The sequence below is a fragment of the Crocuta crocuta genome, unplaced genomic scaffold (assembly GCF_008692635.1).
Source record: "Crocuta crocuta isolate KB4526 unplaced genomic scaffold, BGI_CrCroc_1.0 scaffold9, whole genome shotgun sequence".
Classification (NCBI taxonomy): domain Eukaryota; kingdom Metazoa; phylum Chordata; class Mammalia; order Carnivora; family Hyaenidae; genus Crocuta; species Crocuta crocuta.
Window position 1 is genome coordinate 7,051,719 of NW_027551567.1, and position 14,952 is coordinate 7,066,670.

The 14,952-nt window shown below is 42.8% G+C and overlaps 2 protein-coding genes across 7 annotated transcripts in view; one reads left to right on the forward strand and one right to left on the reverse strand.

The window, feature by feature from the left end:
• The window catches only part of DOP1A (DOP1 leucine zipper like protein A), a 101,059-nt gene extending 100,826 nt beyond the window's left edge, over nucleotides 1-233 (reverse strand). For all 3 annotated transcript variants that reach the window (XM_077750319.1, XM_077750318.1, XM_077750322.1), the window contains exon 1: nucleotides 164-233. The gene's annotated coding sequence lies outside the window, so the exon portion shown is untranslated. The remainder of the gene's footprint in view (nucleotides 1-163) is intronic.
• A 2,662-nt stretch (nucleotides 234-2,895) lies between these two features.
• Nucleotides 2,896-14,952, forward strand: part of UBE3D (ubiquitin protein ligase E3D) — a 152,356-nt gene continuing 140,299 nt past the window's right edge. For 3 of the 4 annotated variants that reach the window (XR_013331623.1, XM_077750239.1, XM_077750241.1), the window contains exons 1-2: nucleotides 2,896-3,061; nucleotides 13,897-14,093. Coding sequence is in view for 3 of the 4 variants with exons in the window: in XM_077750239.1 (XP_077606365.1) it covers nucleotides 2,985-3,061; nucleotides 13,897-14,093 (274 nt within the window). In the remaining variant the exon portion in view is untranslated. Of the gene's footprint in view, nucleotides 3,062-3,345; nucleotides 3,464-13,896; nucleotides 14,094-14,952 lie in introns of all 4 variants that reach the window. The other variant, XM_077750240.1, reaches the window with a different exon arrangement.

Genomic DNA, 14,952 nt, shown 5'->3' on the forward strand with positions numbered 1-14,952 from the left:
CCGGCTTCCAAGCTCCAGGCGGGGCCGGGGCGGTAACACCCCCGACGCCACAGCAGCCTGCCCCGCGGGGCGTCCCCGCAGCTTCGGAACAAGCCAGGCCGAGGAGGCCGCTAAGGGCCGGCAGCCGGCCTCGCGACCGCGCTGGGGGCGGGGACGCTGTTACCTGCCGTGGGCTCGGCCGCTCCCCGCCGGCGCCGCTCTCCTGGCAACCGCGGCAGCGACGCGGAGACCGGGGGCCGTAGGGCCTAGTGACAGCTCCCAGCGTGCACCGCGCTCGCGCCCACGCCGGCGTCGACGTCGACGGCCCTCCATCCCCGCCCCCGGTCCGTACTTCGCCTCTCGCGCTAGCTGTCGCCACAGCGCCCTCAAGCGGACTGCTGGGGAAGCTGCCCATGGATGGGTCTGGAAAATAAATAGCAGGTGTTTTCAACTCTCCAGCACCAGGGGTATCTTAATGGAAAGTTGGCAGGAATGCTAGGAATTGAGAACAGCTTTTAAATATTATTTAAACAATCACGTAAGTGCTATTTAAACGATTCCTCAATATGTCGTATAAGGAACTTGAGGCCCAGAGAAGTTAAGAGACTAGTGAAGTTAGGAGGTAAATAGTTCTTACAAGATTTGGAACCATTTTGAGCTTATGTCTCTCTAAATCGTGTAGTTACTACAAGGAGGTAGCGGTTTTGCCTAAACCATAGGATCAAAGACAAAAAGATTTTTATTACAAATGTGTGAATATATATGAAATATTGCAATCTTTAAAAATAATCAAACTCCAAGTATGAAGAGCATGATGTGCCAAGACTGTTAAATATTTCAATATAATGTGTCTCAGTATTTAAGACTCAATAGCCTTGAGATCTAAAGGTGAAAGATATTAGGAGTTAAAATCATCACCTATGATCACCATTATTTGAGGTGGAATAGCAGTAAATACAATTCTTTTAACTGCATTGTTACCTCCATCCATGTTTTTTAATTACTGTGATAAAAAGAGGAATTTGTGAAGCGACACAATAAACTTTTAAAACAGCAAATATTTAACTTTAGAAAAACTGTCTTAAAATAGTATCTCTAAAGTGGATTTGTTATTTATTTGGAAAATCTTGAAATTAAGAAGAAATCATTAAGCACGACTTTCTGAATTTGTATTCAGAAACACATCATTGTTTCTGTTTTTATAAACTAAAAGCCTCTGGGGTTTTTTGGTAAGATTTTACTTTTAAGTTATCTCTATACCCAATGTGGTGCTCCAATTTACAACCCTGAGATCAAAAGTGGAATGCTCCACCGATCAAGCCAGCCAGGTGCTCCCAGCCTCCTGCTTTTAAAATTCTTGCTGGGGTGCCTAGGTGACTCAGTAGGTTGAGCTTCAGATTTCGGCTCAGGTCATGATCTCAGGGTCACATCACTATTGGTGAGTTTGAGCCGGCTTCCTGCTCGATGCTGACAGCTCAGAGTCTGGAGCCTTCTTTCAGTTCTGTCTCCCTTTCGCTCTCTACCCCTCCCCCACTTGCGCGCTCATCCGCGCTCTCTTTTTCTCGCTTTCAAAATGGGGCACCTGGGNCGCTCCCAGCCTCCTGCTTTTAAAATTCTTGCTGGTGTGCCTAGGTGGCTCAGTAGGTTGAGCTTCAGATTTCGGCTCAGGTCATGATCTCAGGGTCACATCACCATTGGTGAGTTTGAGCCGGCTTCCTGCTCGATGCTGACAGCTCTGAGTCTGGAGCCTTCTTTCAGTTCTGTCTCCCTCTCGCTCTCTACCCCTCCCCCACTTGCGCGCTCATCCGCGCTCTCTTTTTCTCGCTTTCAAAATGGGGCACCTGGGTGGCCCAGTCGATTAAGCGTCCGACTTCGGCTCAGGTCATGATCTCAAGGATGGTGGGTTTCGAGCCCCCTGACGGCCTCCGTGCTGACAGCCAGCTCAGAGCCTGGAGCCTGTTTCAGATTCTGTATCTCCCTCTCTCTCTGACCCTCCTCTGCTCACGCTGTCTCTCTCTCTCTCTCTCTCTCAGAAATAAATAAAACATTTAAAGAAATAAAAAACATTAACATTCTTATTGTAAGTCTACCACTGTAGCCTTACATTTTCATATTTCCCCATTTTAAGTATTTACTATTACTATTATAATAGATCCTTTTCTTTACTATGTCAAACTTTCGAAAATTATCTTGTAGTTGTAATAAGATATGACTTCGGTGAATAAGTTTTTACTTCTACAAAATATGGAGAGTGGAAATGTACATGTAAATCATTCGCATCTTCCTGTTTTCAAAGGTTATAGGAATGGCTAATCCTATGATTCATGACGCTGGATTTAACCACACTCTCTTCTGCGTAGATAACAGAAAACTTCTTACATTTTTGCAACTGTTTGCATCTTGGAGCAATTGTGTATAAATCGAGAAACAGCGCCATATCAATCCTGCACATTTGTTGCCTCAGAGGAGAGCTAGCAAAGGATTGACCACAGTTCATTAAAAAAAAAAAAAGATACTATAGTTTATTAAAAAGCGAAACCAGATTGTATGTTTGGGGTGGAAAAATCTGCTCTCAGGCCTCCAGGGGTCAGCGCCAGTTCTATATCGCCTCCCTCGGTCATTTTTTCTTCCAGTCTCATTTCTACCCAAGCTAGCCAAGGGAGTGTACTCGGCCTAGATTTTTAAGGTCCTATCCTGGGAAACGAACGCACCGGGCCAGGCCCACAAGGAGAAGAGTGGGAGAACCATAAGGCTTTCCCGGGCCACGTTTGTGACTACTCAGACCTGAAGCCCATATTTGAAAACGCTCACACCGCCAGGTCGAGTCCTCGCGGCAGCGCGCTCTCCGCCCGGCAGGCGGCGCTGTGGGCTGGAGGGCTGTGTCCGCCAGCGATCGAGTCTGGGAGGCCCGCGCTGGCCGCTGCGGCCGCAGCTACCGCGGCACATGCAGCCGCTCCCGGCCTAGGTGGCCCCGCTTCGCCAGAAGCTGCGGCCGGTCGCCGGCCATGGCGGAGGCTGAGGCGGGGACGCGCGTGTTCCTGGAGGTGCGGAGACGGCTGCAGAGCGCGCTGCTGATCCTGGGGTAAGGCCGGTGCTGGGCGCGTGGGGCTCCCAGGCGCAGTGCGGGGCCTGCGTTTGTGCTGGCCCGGGAGCCTCGCCTCCCTCAAAAGCACGGCGTTTTGAGTTCCTTTCCAGTTGCTTAGAGCCTGTCCGTTACTCAAAGTGGGGCTTCCCCTCCCACCCCTCGTGCTTCTAGTCCCCCCGTGGCTAGTAATCTCGGCATCACCGGGGAGCTTTTCAGAAATGCAGTCTCAGCCCCACACCAGACCTGCTGAATCAGAACTTACATTTTAACACGCTTTCCAGGACTCAAAATACACACTGACGTTTTGAGGAGCGCTGATGACACATACCAGTGTCCGGCTTTAACACAAACAGTGCAGCAAATGCCTTGCCTGTTTCTTTTTGGGATCCTCATTAGAGGGTAAGTTCCAATATGAGCGTTCCCTGTTTTGTACATAAACTCGAGTTGGGTTTTTTTTTTCTTTTTGTTTTTGCTTTGGTCTATATCTCTCTCTCCACCGTTTTCTGCAGAACGACTAACAAAGGTTGCAGGCTTCTTATTGGAGCTCATTCATATTCCACGTTCCAATGAGAAGTCAGCAAACGTTTGACTCGTTATTCACTACACAAACTTTAAGGAGAAATGTTCTTTTTTTTTTTTTTTTTGCTTGTTTGGTATGTGGTCTGCTCGATTATTCCCTTGCGACCGCTGTTTCACATAAAGTAAACTAGATGTTAAAATCCTGAAACTTACTAACAAAGCTTCTCTGAAGTCGATTCATGCCTATCTTTCTTTTCCATATATCCGCCGAGTATAGGTGTGGCAGTGGGATTTGGCATGAGACCGGAGTTCAAATCCTAGCTTCTTCACAAGGGCAGAAGTGCTTAATCTGATTTTTTTTCCGTTGTAAAATGGGGAGGATATTTATCACCCTTCTTTCTCTTTTTCTTCTGTTTCTCCCTCTCGAATCGTAAGTTCAAACAAGTATCTCGGATTCTAGTCCACTTTTTAGGGTTATTAGCAGCCTCAGACTTCTATTAAAACAAAAACCAGACAACCTCTCTACTTCCTCTTATCAAAGGGGCCCTTCAGTATTCCCTTCGGTTACTACTCTCCCTTGTTTAAGCAAGTGAAGAAACCTGATTTTGCTAGACTACTAGTTTGTCCCTAATGGTCTTTGGCTGTTGGACTTTATCACCATCTTGCCCCTTGTTAAAGCAAAAGCAACCACTCTTCTGATTTTATTCAACAAAGATTAGTTTTGCCACATATATACATATATATTTGCCATACATATATTCTTTGTTGAATATAAATGGATTCATACAGTATGTACTTTTTTTGTTTCTGGCTGCTTTCCTTTAACAGTGGTTTTGAGATTTATGTTTCATCTATGTCATTGCACATGTAGTCCATTCTTTTTTCTCACTGAGTAGTTTTCTACTGTATCAATATGCAATTAATTTATCCATTCTATTTCTGGATATTGTGTGTATCTCTAGAACTTTATTATTGTGAATAAAGTTGCTATAGCATTCTTGTATAAATGTTTTAGTGGGTATACATTTTCATTTCTCTTGAGAAATGACCTAATTCTATAATGGTACAAAGCGGTATCTCATTGTCATTTTAATTTGTATTTTACTGGTTAATAACATTGAGTACCTTTTCACTTGCCTTTCGGTCATTCATACATGTTCCTTTGGAAAGTGTCTTCTAATTTTTTATCATTAAAAAAAATCGGGTTGTCTTATTGTTGAATTTAAAGAATTCTTTATATACTCTGGAAATAAGAGCTTTCACATTCATGCCGTTGTGAATATGCGAACACTTGCTCCCAACCAGTAACCTACCTTTTCATTTTCTTAATAGTGTCTTTTCAAGAATAGAAAATTCTAATTAGAATGAAGTTTGGTTTATTGCATTTTTTTCTTTAATCATTAGTTTTGTTTGTTAAGAAATCTTTGCCTACATCAAGGTTGTAAAGTTTTCCTCTTATGTTTCTTTTCTAGGACTTACATAGTTTTAGCTTTTACAGTTAGGCGAAATTCATTTTTCTGTCTTTGGGGTAAGATGGGATGAAATTTCTTTTTTTCTCCAAGGATATCCAGGGTTTCTGTCACCATTAGCTTAGAAGATTGCCATTTCTCCCACTGAAATAACTCAGTGTCCTTGTTGGAAAACATTCAACTTTACTGTTTGGCATCATGTAGCTCTTTCTATCCTTTCACTATTACCCTATGTCTTTACATATAAATTTTTTTAATGTGTTTTTGTTTTTGGTTTTGTTTTTTTTCTGAGAGAGAGAGACAGCATGAGCAGGGGAGGGTCAGAGAGAGAGGGAGATACAGAATCTGAAGCAGGCCCCAGGCTCCGAGCTAGCCGTCAGCACAGAGGCCAACACAGGGCTTGAACCCACAAGCTGTGAGATCATGACCTGAGACGAAGACACCCAACCGACTGAGCCACCCAGGCATCCCTAAATTTTTTTAATGTTTATTTTGAGAGAGAGAGAGCGTGAGAGAGCACATGCAGGGGAGGGGCAGAGAGAGAGAGAGAGAGAGAGACAGAATCCCAAGCAGTCTCCACCCTGTCAGCACAGAGTCTGACACGGGGTTTGATCTCATATTCCCTGAGATCATGATCTGACCCCAAATCAAGAATCAGACAGTCAACCTACTGAGCCACCCAGGTGCCTCTGTATATAAATTTTTAAGACATATGCTGGGTGGAGTTTTTCTAAATCCATTCTGATAATCTCTGCATTTTAATGAAAATTTTTAGTCTATTTACAGTTAATATAAATGATATGATTGTTCCTATTTTTTTTTTCTTTTTTTGTAGAAAGAGACTGCAAGTGAGCTACAGGGTGAGAGAGAATCCCACAAGGGGCAGAGAGAGAGATAAGCAGGGCTCATCTGAGTCTGGGCTCAAGTTCACCTGAAGTGGTGTTCTAGCTCACCCTACGCAAGACTCAAACTCATGAACTGTGATATCATGACCTAAGCCAAAGTCAGATGCTTAACCGACTGAGCCATCCAAGTGCCCCTAATCTTTTTTTTTTTTTTTGAAGTTTTATTTATTTAAGTAGTCTCTGTACTTGGAGTATGGCTCAGACACGTGACCCTGACATCAAGAGTTGCATGCCCCTCCAACTGAGCCAGCCAGGCACCCATCTTGTTCCTAATCTTAAATATTTCTAGGGGTGCATGAGGGGCTCAGTCAGTTAAGCACCCAACTCTTAATCTCAGCTCTGGTCTTGATCTCAGGGTTGTGAGTTCATGCTCGTTCTGGGCTCCACACTGGGTGGGAAGCCTACTTTAAAAATATATGTATGTATATGTAAGAAGTGCTTCTAGTATTTTATCATTAGGTATGATGAAATTGACTTTTTGGCAAATCCATGTGGTAGATTGCATAGTTCCTTTGTATTCCTATAACAGATGTAAAGATGAAAAGAAAAAATATGACCATCACGATAAATGCAGAAATCATTACAGAAAATATAGTATCTGTTCATGGGTTTAATCATCTGTGAATTACATTAGAAAAATCTATTTATATTAAGCTATCTCAGCATTCCTGGGATAAACCTTGGCCATTCATTTATTCATTCCACAGATGTTTACTGAGTTCCTATTCTAGTGTCAAAAATTCAGGTTCTAAGTGCTGAGTATTCAGCTGTGAAAAGTGACAATAGCAAAAACAAAAATACTTGGCTACCGTTGTGCTTACAGTCTAATGGTGGCAGTGGGTGAGAGGTGAACAGAAATTATACAAGATAAATAAAACATATACAGATATATTTGATGCTTATTTACTTTTGAGACACAAACACACACACACACATATAGTATGAGTGGGGGAGGGGCAGAGATAGAGGGAGACACAGAATCCAAAGCCAACTCTAGGCTCTGAGCTGTCAGCACAGAGCCTGATGTGGGACTCCCCACAAATGCAAGATCATGACCTGAGCCGAAGTCAGACGCTCAACCAACTGAGCCACGCAGGTGCCCTTAAAACATATGTTATCTTAAATGGAGATAAGTATGTAGAAAAAAACAAAACACAAAAAAGATTAGGGAGAATAGATTACAAGCCATCATTCCAAGTGAGAAAGCAGCACTTGAGTAATAAACTGAAAGGACAGAGGTTTGGAACTATGTAATGCTTGGTTCTCTCTTTCCCTCTGAAAGAACAGAAAATATGAAGGGGCGCCTAGTTCAGAGAGATGTGGGCAGGCTGGTGGAGCAGATAGAAAATGGTCTAACAGAGGTATGCTAGTAAATGTTGAAAAACTTGCTTTCCAGGAAAACCAATCAAACAAAAAAAAATCTTCCTGATTTGCAGCATTTACTAATTGCTATGATATAGATACTTTCAGTATAGATAATGATGATATCAAGCTACCAAAGTGATGTCAGCTGGTTCGCAAAATGCCTGGAATTTTAGCAACATTCTCTACTATATCACCGGGTCTTACGGGCCATTGAAAGGATTTTAGCTTGTACTCAGAATGAGATGGGCAGTCATTGGATAGTTTCAAGCCAGGTGTGACTCCTGAAAGAATGTAAGTGCACAGTGAGGAAAGCCTGAAGTATATAAAAGGTATGGAAAATCAGGTCTCAAACACTTTGTTTTTGCAATCTCAAACTTGAGTCAGTTACTGTCACTCCTGGCGACATTACTGTATATTTCCTACAAACAGAAACATTCCGCTACATAACCACCATGCAACCTTCAAAACTGGGAAATATGTTGCTGCCTTCTTATACTCAGACCTCACTCAAATTTTGCCACATGGCTACATATTGTCTATAATAGCAAAAGAACCCAGTTCAGAATCATGCATTGCATTTCATTGTCCTGTTTCTTTACCTTAGTCTCTTATTATTTTTAAAAAATATCTATTTATGTTTGAGAGAGAGTGTGTGTGGGAGGGGCAGAGAGCGGGGAGGGAGGCAGAGAATTTGAAACAGGCTCCTCTCCACCTGTGCAAAGCCCAAGGTAGGGCTCAAACCCACAAGCCCTGAGATCATGACCTGGGCTGAAGTCAAGACACTCAACTGACTTAGCCACCCAGGTGCTCCTTTCTTAGTCTCTTAAAATTTTTCTCCACCTTCACAATCTTGACACTTAAAGATTAACCTATTTATTTGGTGGAATATACTTCTATTTGGGTTTGTTTCATGTTTCCTCAAGATTAGAGTCAAGTTGTACATCTTTGGCAGGAATATCACAGAAGTGATGCTGTGTTTTAATTGCATGCTGTCAGGTGGCACATGATTTTGACTTATTCCACTAAAGTTCATGTTAACTTTGAGCACGTAGATAAGATGATATCTGCTTTATCCACCATAAAGTTACTCCCCCCCTTTTTTTTGAGGCTTTAACATTTTTATTTAGAAAAGGATTGAGTCTGAAGCTATAATGGTTCACCCTAGAGCATCTGTTTTTCAATACTGAAGTCAGGTTATGCAAAATATTTTTCCTTGTCTATAAAAAACAAATTGAACAGTATCTTAATTACAAGGAAATACAAACATACACTTTAAGGGAGCCTATCTGCATTATCATGAAAGAAAGAGGACATTCTTTCCCTTCCCCTTCCTCAACCATTCAAAGAAGAGAATACTGCAAACTTTAACAACCTCCTTGGCTATCATCAGAGTAACTACAGAACGAGGATATCACAGGGATGAAACTATTTATCTTACAGAAGGCAGAAGCTTGGGTGCGTTAGCTTTATGAGTACAGGTAGCACAGGCAGGCGAAAGCTCACAGTAAATGCACACCAGAACAGGGGCCCAGTTGAAGTTGTCTGACTGGGTTCCTGCTTTTACAGCAAAGAAAAAAGATGCATCTGAAATGGAGTAAAAAACAAAAAACCAAAGCCTTTTGTCACAAGTACAGGAATCTCAAACCTTTTGCATCCCCATTTTCATGAGTAGTTTTGTTAGGCCTGTAGAGAGCTTCAGTGTGCGGGAAGATTAAGGTATGGTTGACAGAGGACAGAATTCCTCATGCTTCTGGTCTCAGATTTGCTGAGTGCAACAGCCAGTTCTCACTCTTCCTGCTCTTGCTGATTCAGTCTGGCAAGACTCTTTTTCTCTTTGTAATCAGTATGTATTATTTAGAGAGGTCCTTTGAGACTATCTATGTAAACGCCCTTGTTCCTCATCAGACCTTCTTGTCATTCATTCATTCATTTATTTACATCAATATAGAACCACGGTCTTCTTTTATTCATTGGGTTACTTTTTTTTGCTCCAGTTATACCAGATGTGGCCAAGGGGAGTCCCTTCAGGTGGATTTCTGTGTCCTTTTAATGTGCTTCTATTAGTCTTTGACTTTTTCCTTTGCACAGCAACTTGTTCCAGGCTCACCTCATTCTTTTCCTGTTCCAGCCCTGGATGTAGTTATTTTCACAGGGAATGCTGTTTTGTTTTGTGTTTATTCATTTATTTTAAAGTGGAAAATGACCTTTTGAAACCAAAATCTGAGCACAGAATATTCTCACTGCTATTGACGTGTCACTCTTCCCAGGCCCTAGTGCACAAAATCAGAGTGTGTATGTGACGTATACATGATGTTTATGTATGCATGGCTGTATGTGTATGCTTGTGTGTTTGTGTATTATACATACGTCTACACACATATACATCTGTATTACGGTATCTGTTTATATACATTGAAAACCATGACTCCACACAGGTATTTCTAATTCTATTCTACAGTGGTAGGATCCATTCTGGCTTTTTCCCTTTCCCTCTTTGTTACTCTATTCTCCCGCAGTGAGAATACTGGCTTTCATTATTCTCGTGACATACATTTATTTGGTGAATTCCCCTCTATGTAACTTATCTTCTGCAGCCATCCTTTGATGCTTCCTATCCCCGCACTCAGTGTTGACACCTTCCTGGTGTCTGCTTGCGCTCTGCTATGGAATGAATTTGTGTGTGTCCCCTTAAAATTCCTATGTTGGAGCCCTAATGCCCAATATGGTAGTATTAGGAGATAGAAACTTTGGGAGGTAATTAGATTTAGATGAGGCCATGAGGATGGAGCCACCATGATGGGATTAGTCCCCTTATAAGAAGAGACATCAGAGACGCTCTGTGTCATATGAGAATCCAATGAGGAGGCAGCTACCTGTGAGGCAGGTAGAGGGCCTACAACAAGAACCAAATCTGCTGACACCTTGATCTTTTACTCTCTAGCCGTTAGAGCTGTAAGAAATGTGTGTTGTTTAAACTACCCAGTCTAGGGGTGCCTGGGTGGCTCAGTCAGTTAAGTGTCCGACTTCGGCCCAGATCATGATCTCATGGTTCGTGGGTTCAAGCCCTGCATCAGATTCTGTGCATTCCGTGTCTCCCTCTTTCTCTGCCCTTCCCCTGCTCATGCTCTGCTCATGCTCTCAAAAATTTAAAAAAAAAAACATAAAAAAATTAAACTACACAGTCTGTGGTATTTTATTATAGCAACATGAAGAGTCTAAGGCAGGCTCTGAAGCCCTGTACCCTGTAACAGCCACCCTTACCCCCAACCTTGATTTCTCCTCATCACTCTTGAGATCTGACATCCCCGTGTAGTGGCTGCCTTCCTCCTTCCTCCCTCTGCTGGGTTTCTCACATCCATCCCAGGCCACTCTGCTTTTCTGACACTTACATAGATGCCTCACATAGATGCCGCCTACCTTACCCAGCTCTCTGTAATTGGCTGAATTTTTCAGGAAGGGGCAGAGGAGTGATAAGCCAGAGATGGGATGGGGGTGAGGCTTAGAAACCCAGTGATATCCCTTGAGGCACTTCCAAGTGCCAGTTCAGATTGAAAATTGCTGAAGTAGCAAAATGGACAAATTGTGTATCTTTAGAGCAGTGTCAGCAAACAATGGCCCATGGGCCAAATCTAACTATGGCTTGTTTTGGTACAACTTAGCTAAGAATGGATTTTATATCGTTTAAAGCATTGCTAAAAATAAAATAAAAGCATAATATTCAATAGAGACCATATGTGGCCTGCAAAACCTGACATACCATCTGGCCCTTTTAACCTCTGCTTTTGAGGATTATTTCTTTTTAAAAACTTTTTTAAAAAATTATTTATTTAGAGTGAGCACTAGGGGATATGGGGGAGAGAGGCACAGGGGCAGAGGGAGAGAGACAGAGAATCTTAAGCAGGTTCCACACTCATTGCAGAGCCTGAGGAGGGACTTGATCCCATGAATTGTGAGCTCATGAGCATGACCGGGGCTAAAATCAAAAAAAGTTGGACACTCAACTGACTGAGCCACCCAGGTGCCCCTAGAGGATTATTATTTCTTAAACATCAGTTCTTAAAACTAGACTTAAAAAGAATTTTTTTTTAAAGTTTATCTATCTTTGAGAGGGAGAGAGAAAGAACATGAGCAGAGGAGGGGCAGAGAAAGAGGGAGATACAGAATCCGAACCAGGCTCCAGGCTCCAGGCTCCGAGTTGTCAGCACAGAGCCCAGTGCGGGGCTTGAACCACTATCCGTAAGATCATAACCTGAGCCCATGTCAGATGCTTAACTGACTGAGCCAACCAGGTATCCCCTTTAAGAAACTAGACTTTTGACTGGAATTTGAGGATGTATTCCCTGGAAAAGACTCAGGGTCTTGATATTCTTTATTGCTAAATAAGTGCATATCCATATGCTTGGAAGAGGAACTAGCCAGAAAGTAGTCTTAAGATTTTCTAAGAGGCCTAATCAAGATTCCTACCTGAACACATGATATAATCTCTGTACTTAGATAACACTCAAGTAGATGGCCTGCCCCTTCTGTCTGCACTTAAGGGGCAGTCAAAGTTCTTGGCACCTCTGTTACAATGTTAAGCATATTTTAAGCTTCATACGAGGATACTTCCTATATGTTTTCATCCACTGCCATTCTTTTGGTGCCTGGTGGACAGGGAATGTACTGTGTTTTACTCCTGATTGCCTACACCCAGTGATTTGTGTTTGTAGTGAATTGGATTAGGATGTATGTTTTTCATACATCACTAGATTGTTTTCTTTATTTTAAAAGTTTTTTAATCTTTATTTATTTTTGAGAGTGAGAGAGAGACAGAGTGTGAGCAGGGGAGGAACAGAGAGAGAGGGAGACTCAGAATCCATAGCAGACTCTAGGCTCTGAGCTGTCAGTGCTGAGCCGACACAGGGCTGGAACTCAGAAGCACTGAGATCATGACCTGAGCTGAATTCCAACACTTAACCAAATGAGCCACCCAGGTGCCCCTGTTTTCTTTATTAATTAAAAAAAATTTTAATTGACAAGTTTTTTTCTCCTGTATCTTTCATTTCATGTAATCCTGGTCTCCTTATCAAAATCCTGTATATCAAATTACAGTACTTTAAGTAAAATACAGCTTCATTGTAATGCTAGTCTCAGAAGCAAGAATATTTCACTCGCTTACCCATTCATAACAGTGCTTGACCTGTGACAGTCACTGCAGCTCTCCATGTGCTTCCATAGTACCCAGTATTTATCAGGAATAAGTGCAATGCAATGTAGTTGGGTTTTTGTTTTTTTTTTTTTTTTGACACCCAAATCTCTTTTACAAGAGGGGTTGGGGCAGGAGAGGGGATGGGTACAATGGGGGGCCCAGGGCCCTTTCACTACACCACTTGTTTATTGGTGCTGCTTCCTGAGTCCTTCGGCTTCATCATAGCAGGAGGCCCAGGCAGGCTGGAGAAAGACTTGATGCGCAGGGCCTTAACCGCTTCATCTGGTGAACAGGGGAGTGGGTGCGACTGCCCAGAAGGCCAGCCCCCCAGTGGGTGTGGCCTGCAGCTGTGCCATCAGACTGGTGAAGCCACACTCTCCCAGTGTCTTGCCATCATACAGAGAAGCTGGTCAGCCTTGTACAGCTGCTTGGAGGGCTACTTGAGGATGCACTTAGTGGTGTGCTTCAGCGTGACTGTGTATGGTTCAACTCCTTGGCATCAGTGAAGATATTGACTTGTGGCACCGGATCATGAGGAACTTGTCCCAAGTTTGGTGGGCCGTCCCCCAAACCCCTCCCAGCGCTGCCTACCATCCTGGCCTGGCCAGTACAATGTAACATGTCTTAACACTCCCTTGATCATTCCTGTTCACTTACCTGTGTCCTACTTGGGGTATAGGGGGGTGAGGGGCAGAGAAAATATCTGTTTAATTGTTGTGTTTCCAGTATCTGGCACATTATAGAACTCAAAATAGGTGTATTGAATGAATGAGTGAAAAAGTAAATGAATGCATAAATCATGATAGGGCCAAGGGATGCATAGATGAATAAGCCCTTGTCTTATGCTGCCTTGAGTTCTCTTACTAAAAATATTTTGAAGAACAAGTACATAATGTAGGACAGGCCAGCATTAGATGGTGCTAGTTCAGAGAACCCGCAGTTGGAGAAACGTGGGAGGAAATAGGGGGTACTAGGGGATAGAAGGTGGACTGTGCGTGCAGGATGGCCCTGGGAGCAACCCCAGGAAGGTCTAGGTGGAGTAGCTGCAGAAAACATTAGAATAGAGGAGAATTGAGATTCAGGATCATTATTAGCAATGGGGAAAAGTGCACATTTAAAAATGCATCATTACCATAAAAAAGGAATAAAAAATATGTTCCAGAACATTGATGTTACTGTGACTGTGAAAAGTACAGGCTGACCTCATGTAAATCTAGCATATGACAGTTTCCTTTATGATCTGTTCACTGCTATTTTGGGGGGACAGTGACTTTAGAGCATTTTTTCAGAAAGAACAGAGATCCATGGCCATTTTTGTCTCTTTTATCATGTGATTTTCACCAGTGAGAAGCAATTTTTTGTGTGTGTTTTATTTTTAATTACCAGAGAGCCTAAAGAAGGAGGCATGCCCGTGGATATTTCTATAACGCCATCCGCACTCCAGGTGAAGACCCCTGCAGGCTGCACAGAGCTCCGGCTTCCAGCAGAGGTCAGGCTTGTACCTTCCTCTTGCCGAGGGCTGCAGTACGAGGCTGGAGATGGGCTGCACCTGCGGCTGCAGGTGTGGGCAGACTCCAACGCCAGTAAGTGACACCAGCACTCCTATTTTAGCATTTGGTTTTTCATTGTAAATCAAAGGTGATTTTACTTTTGAAAATTTGACCTTTTCCCAGGTGGAAAAGACTGTTCAGCAGGAGCATGGAAAGAGCTGATGGTCAGAAGTTTCTTTGTTAGCCCTGCCACTTATTAGCTGTGCAGTTGAACGTGCCACTTAACCTTTCTGAAGTTTTGTTTGGGGGAGTGTGCATGTGGAGGTTAGTGGGGTTTTTTCCTCCTAATAGATTTTATTTTTTAGAATAGTTTTGGGTTCACAGAAAAAATGACAGAAGGTACAGAAATTTCCCATGTAACCTCTGCCTTGTTTCTTTAATTGTAAAATTACCTCCTCAGCAAGTTGATAGGAAGATTAAATGAGAGGGCAATTGTGCAAGACCTGGTTGATTTTCAAGCATTACGTAGGTACTCATCCACCCAACAAACATTGTCTTATGCTACGTGCTAGGCTTTGATCTAGGTGCTGCGGATACAGAAGTGACCATGCTCAGGAGGTCTCTGCCCTTAGGGGCCTTACATTCTCATGGATGGGAACTGATAATGAACAAATAAGTTACTTGGATAAAGAGAAAACTGCTCTGGTCAAAGTAGAGCAGAATAATGGGACAGGGAATGTCTAGGGTAAAAGGTTGTCAGGGAAGGCCACTCCGAGGAGGTGATGCTCCACCAGAGGATGGAATGATGGAAGTGGTCTTATCCACATAAAGACATTTCCAAATAGAGCACTTCTGCAGATTCTAAAATTGAGTTTGATGCATAATTTGATTTTGATTATTGCTATGCCTTTTATGTTTCTAATATTTTGTTATTGTCACAATGATTCAGTCA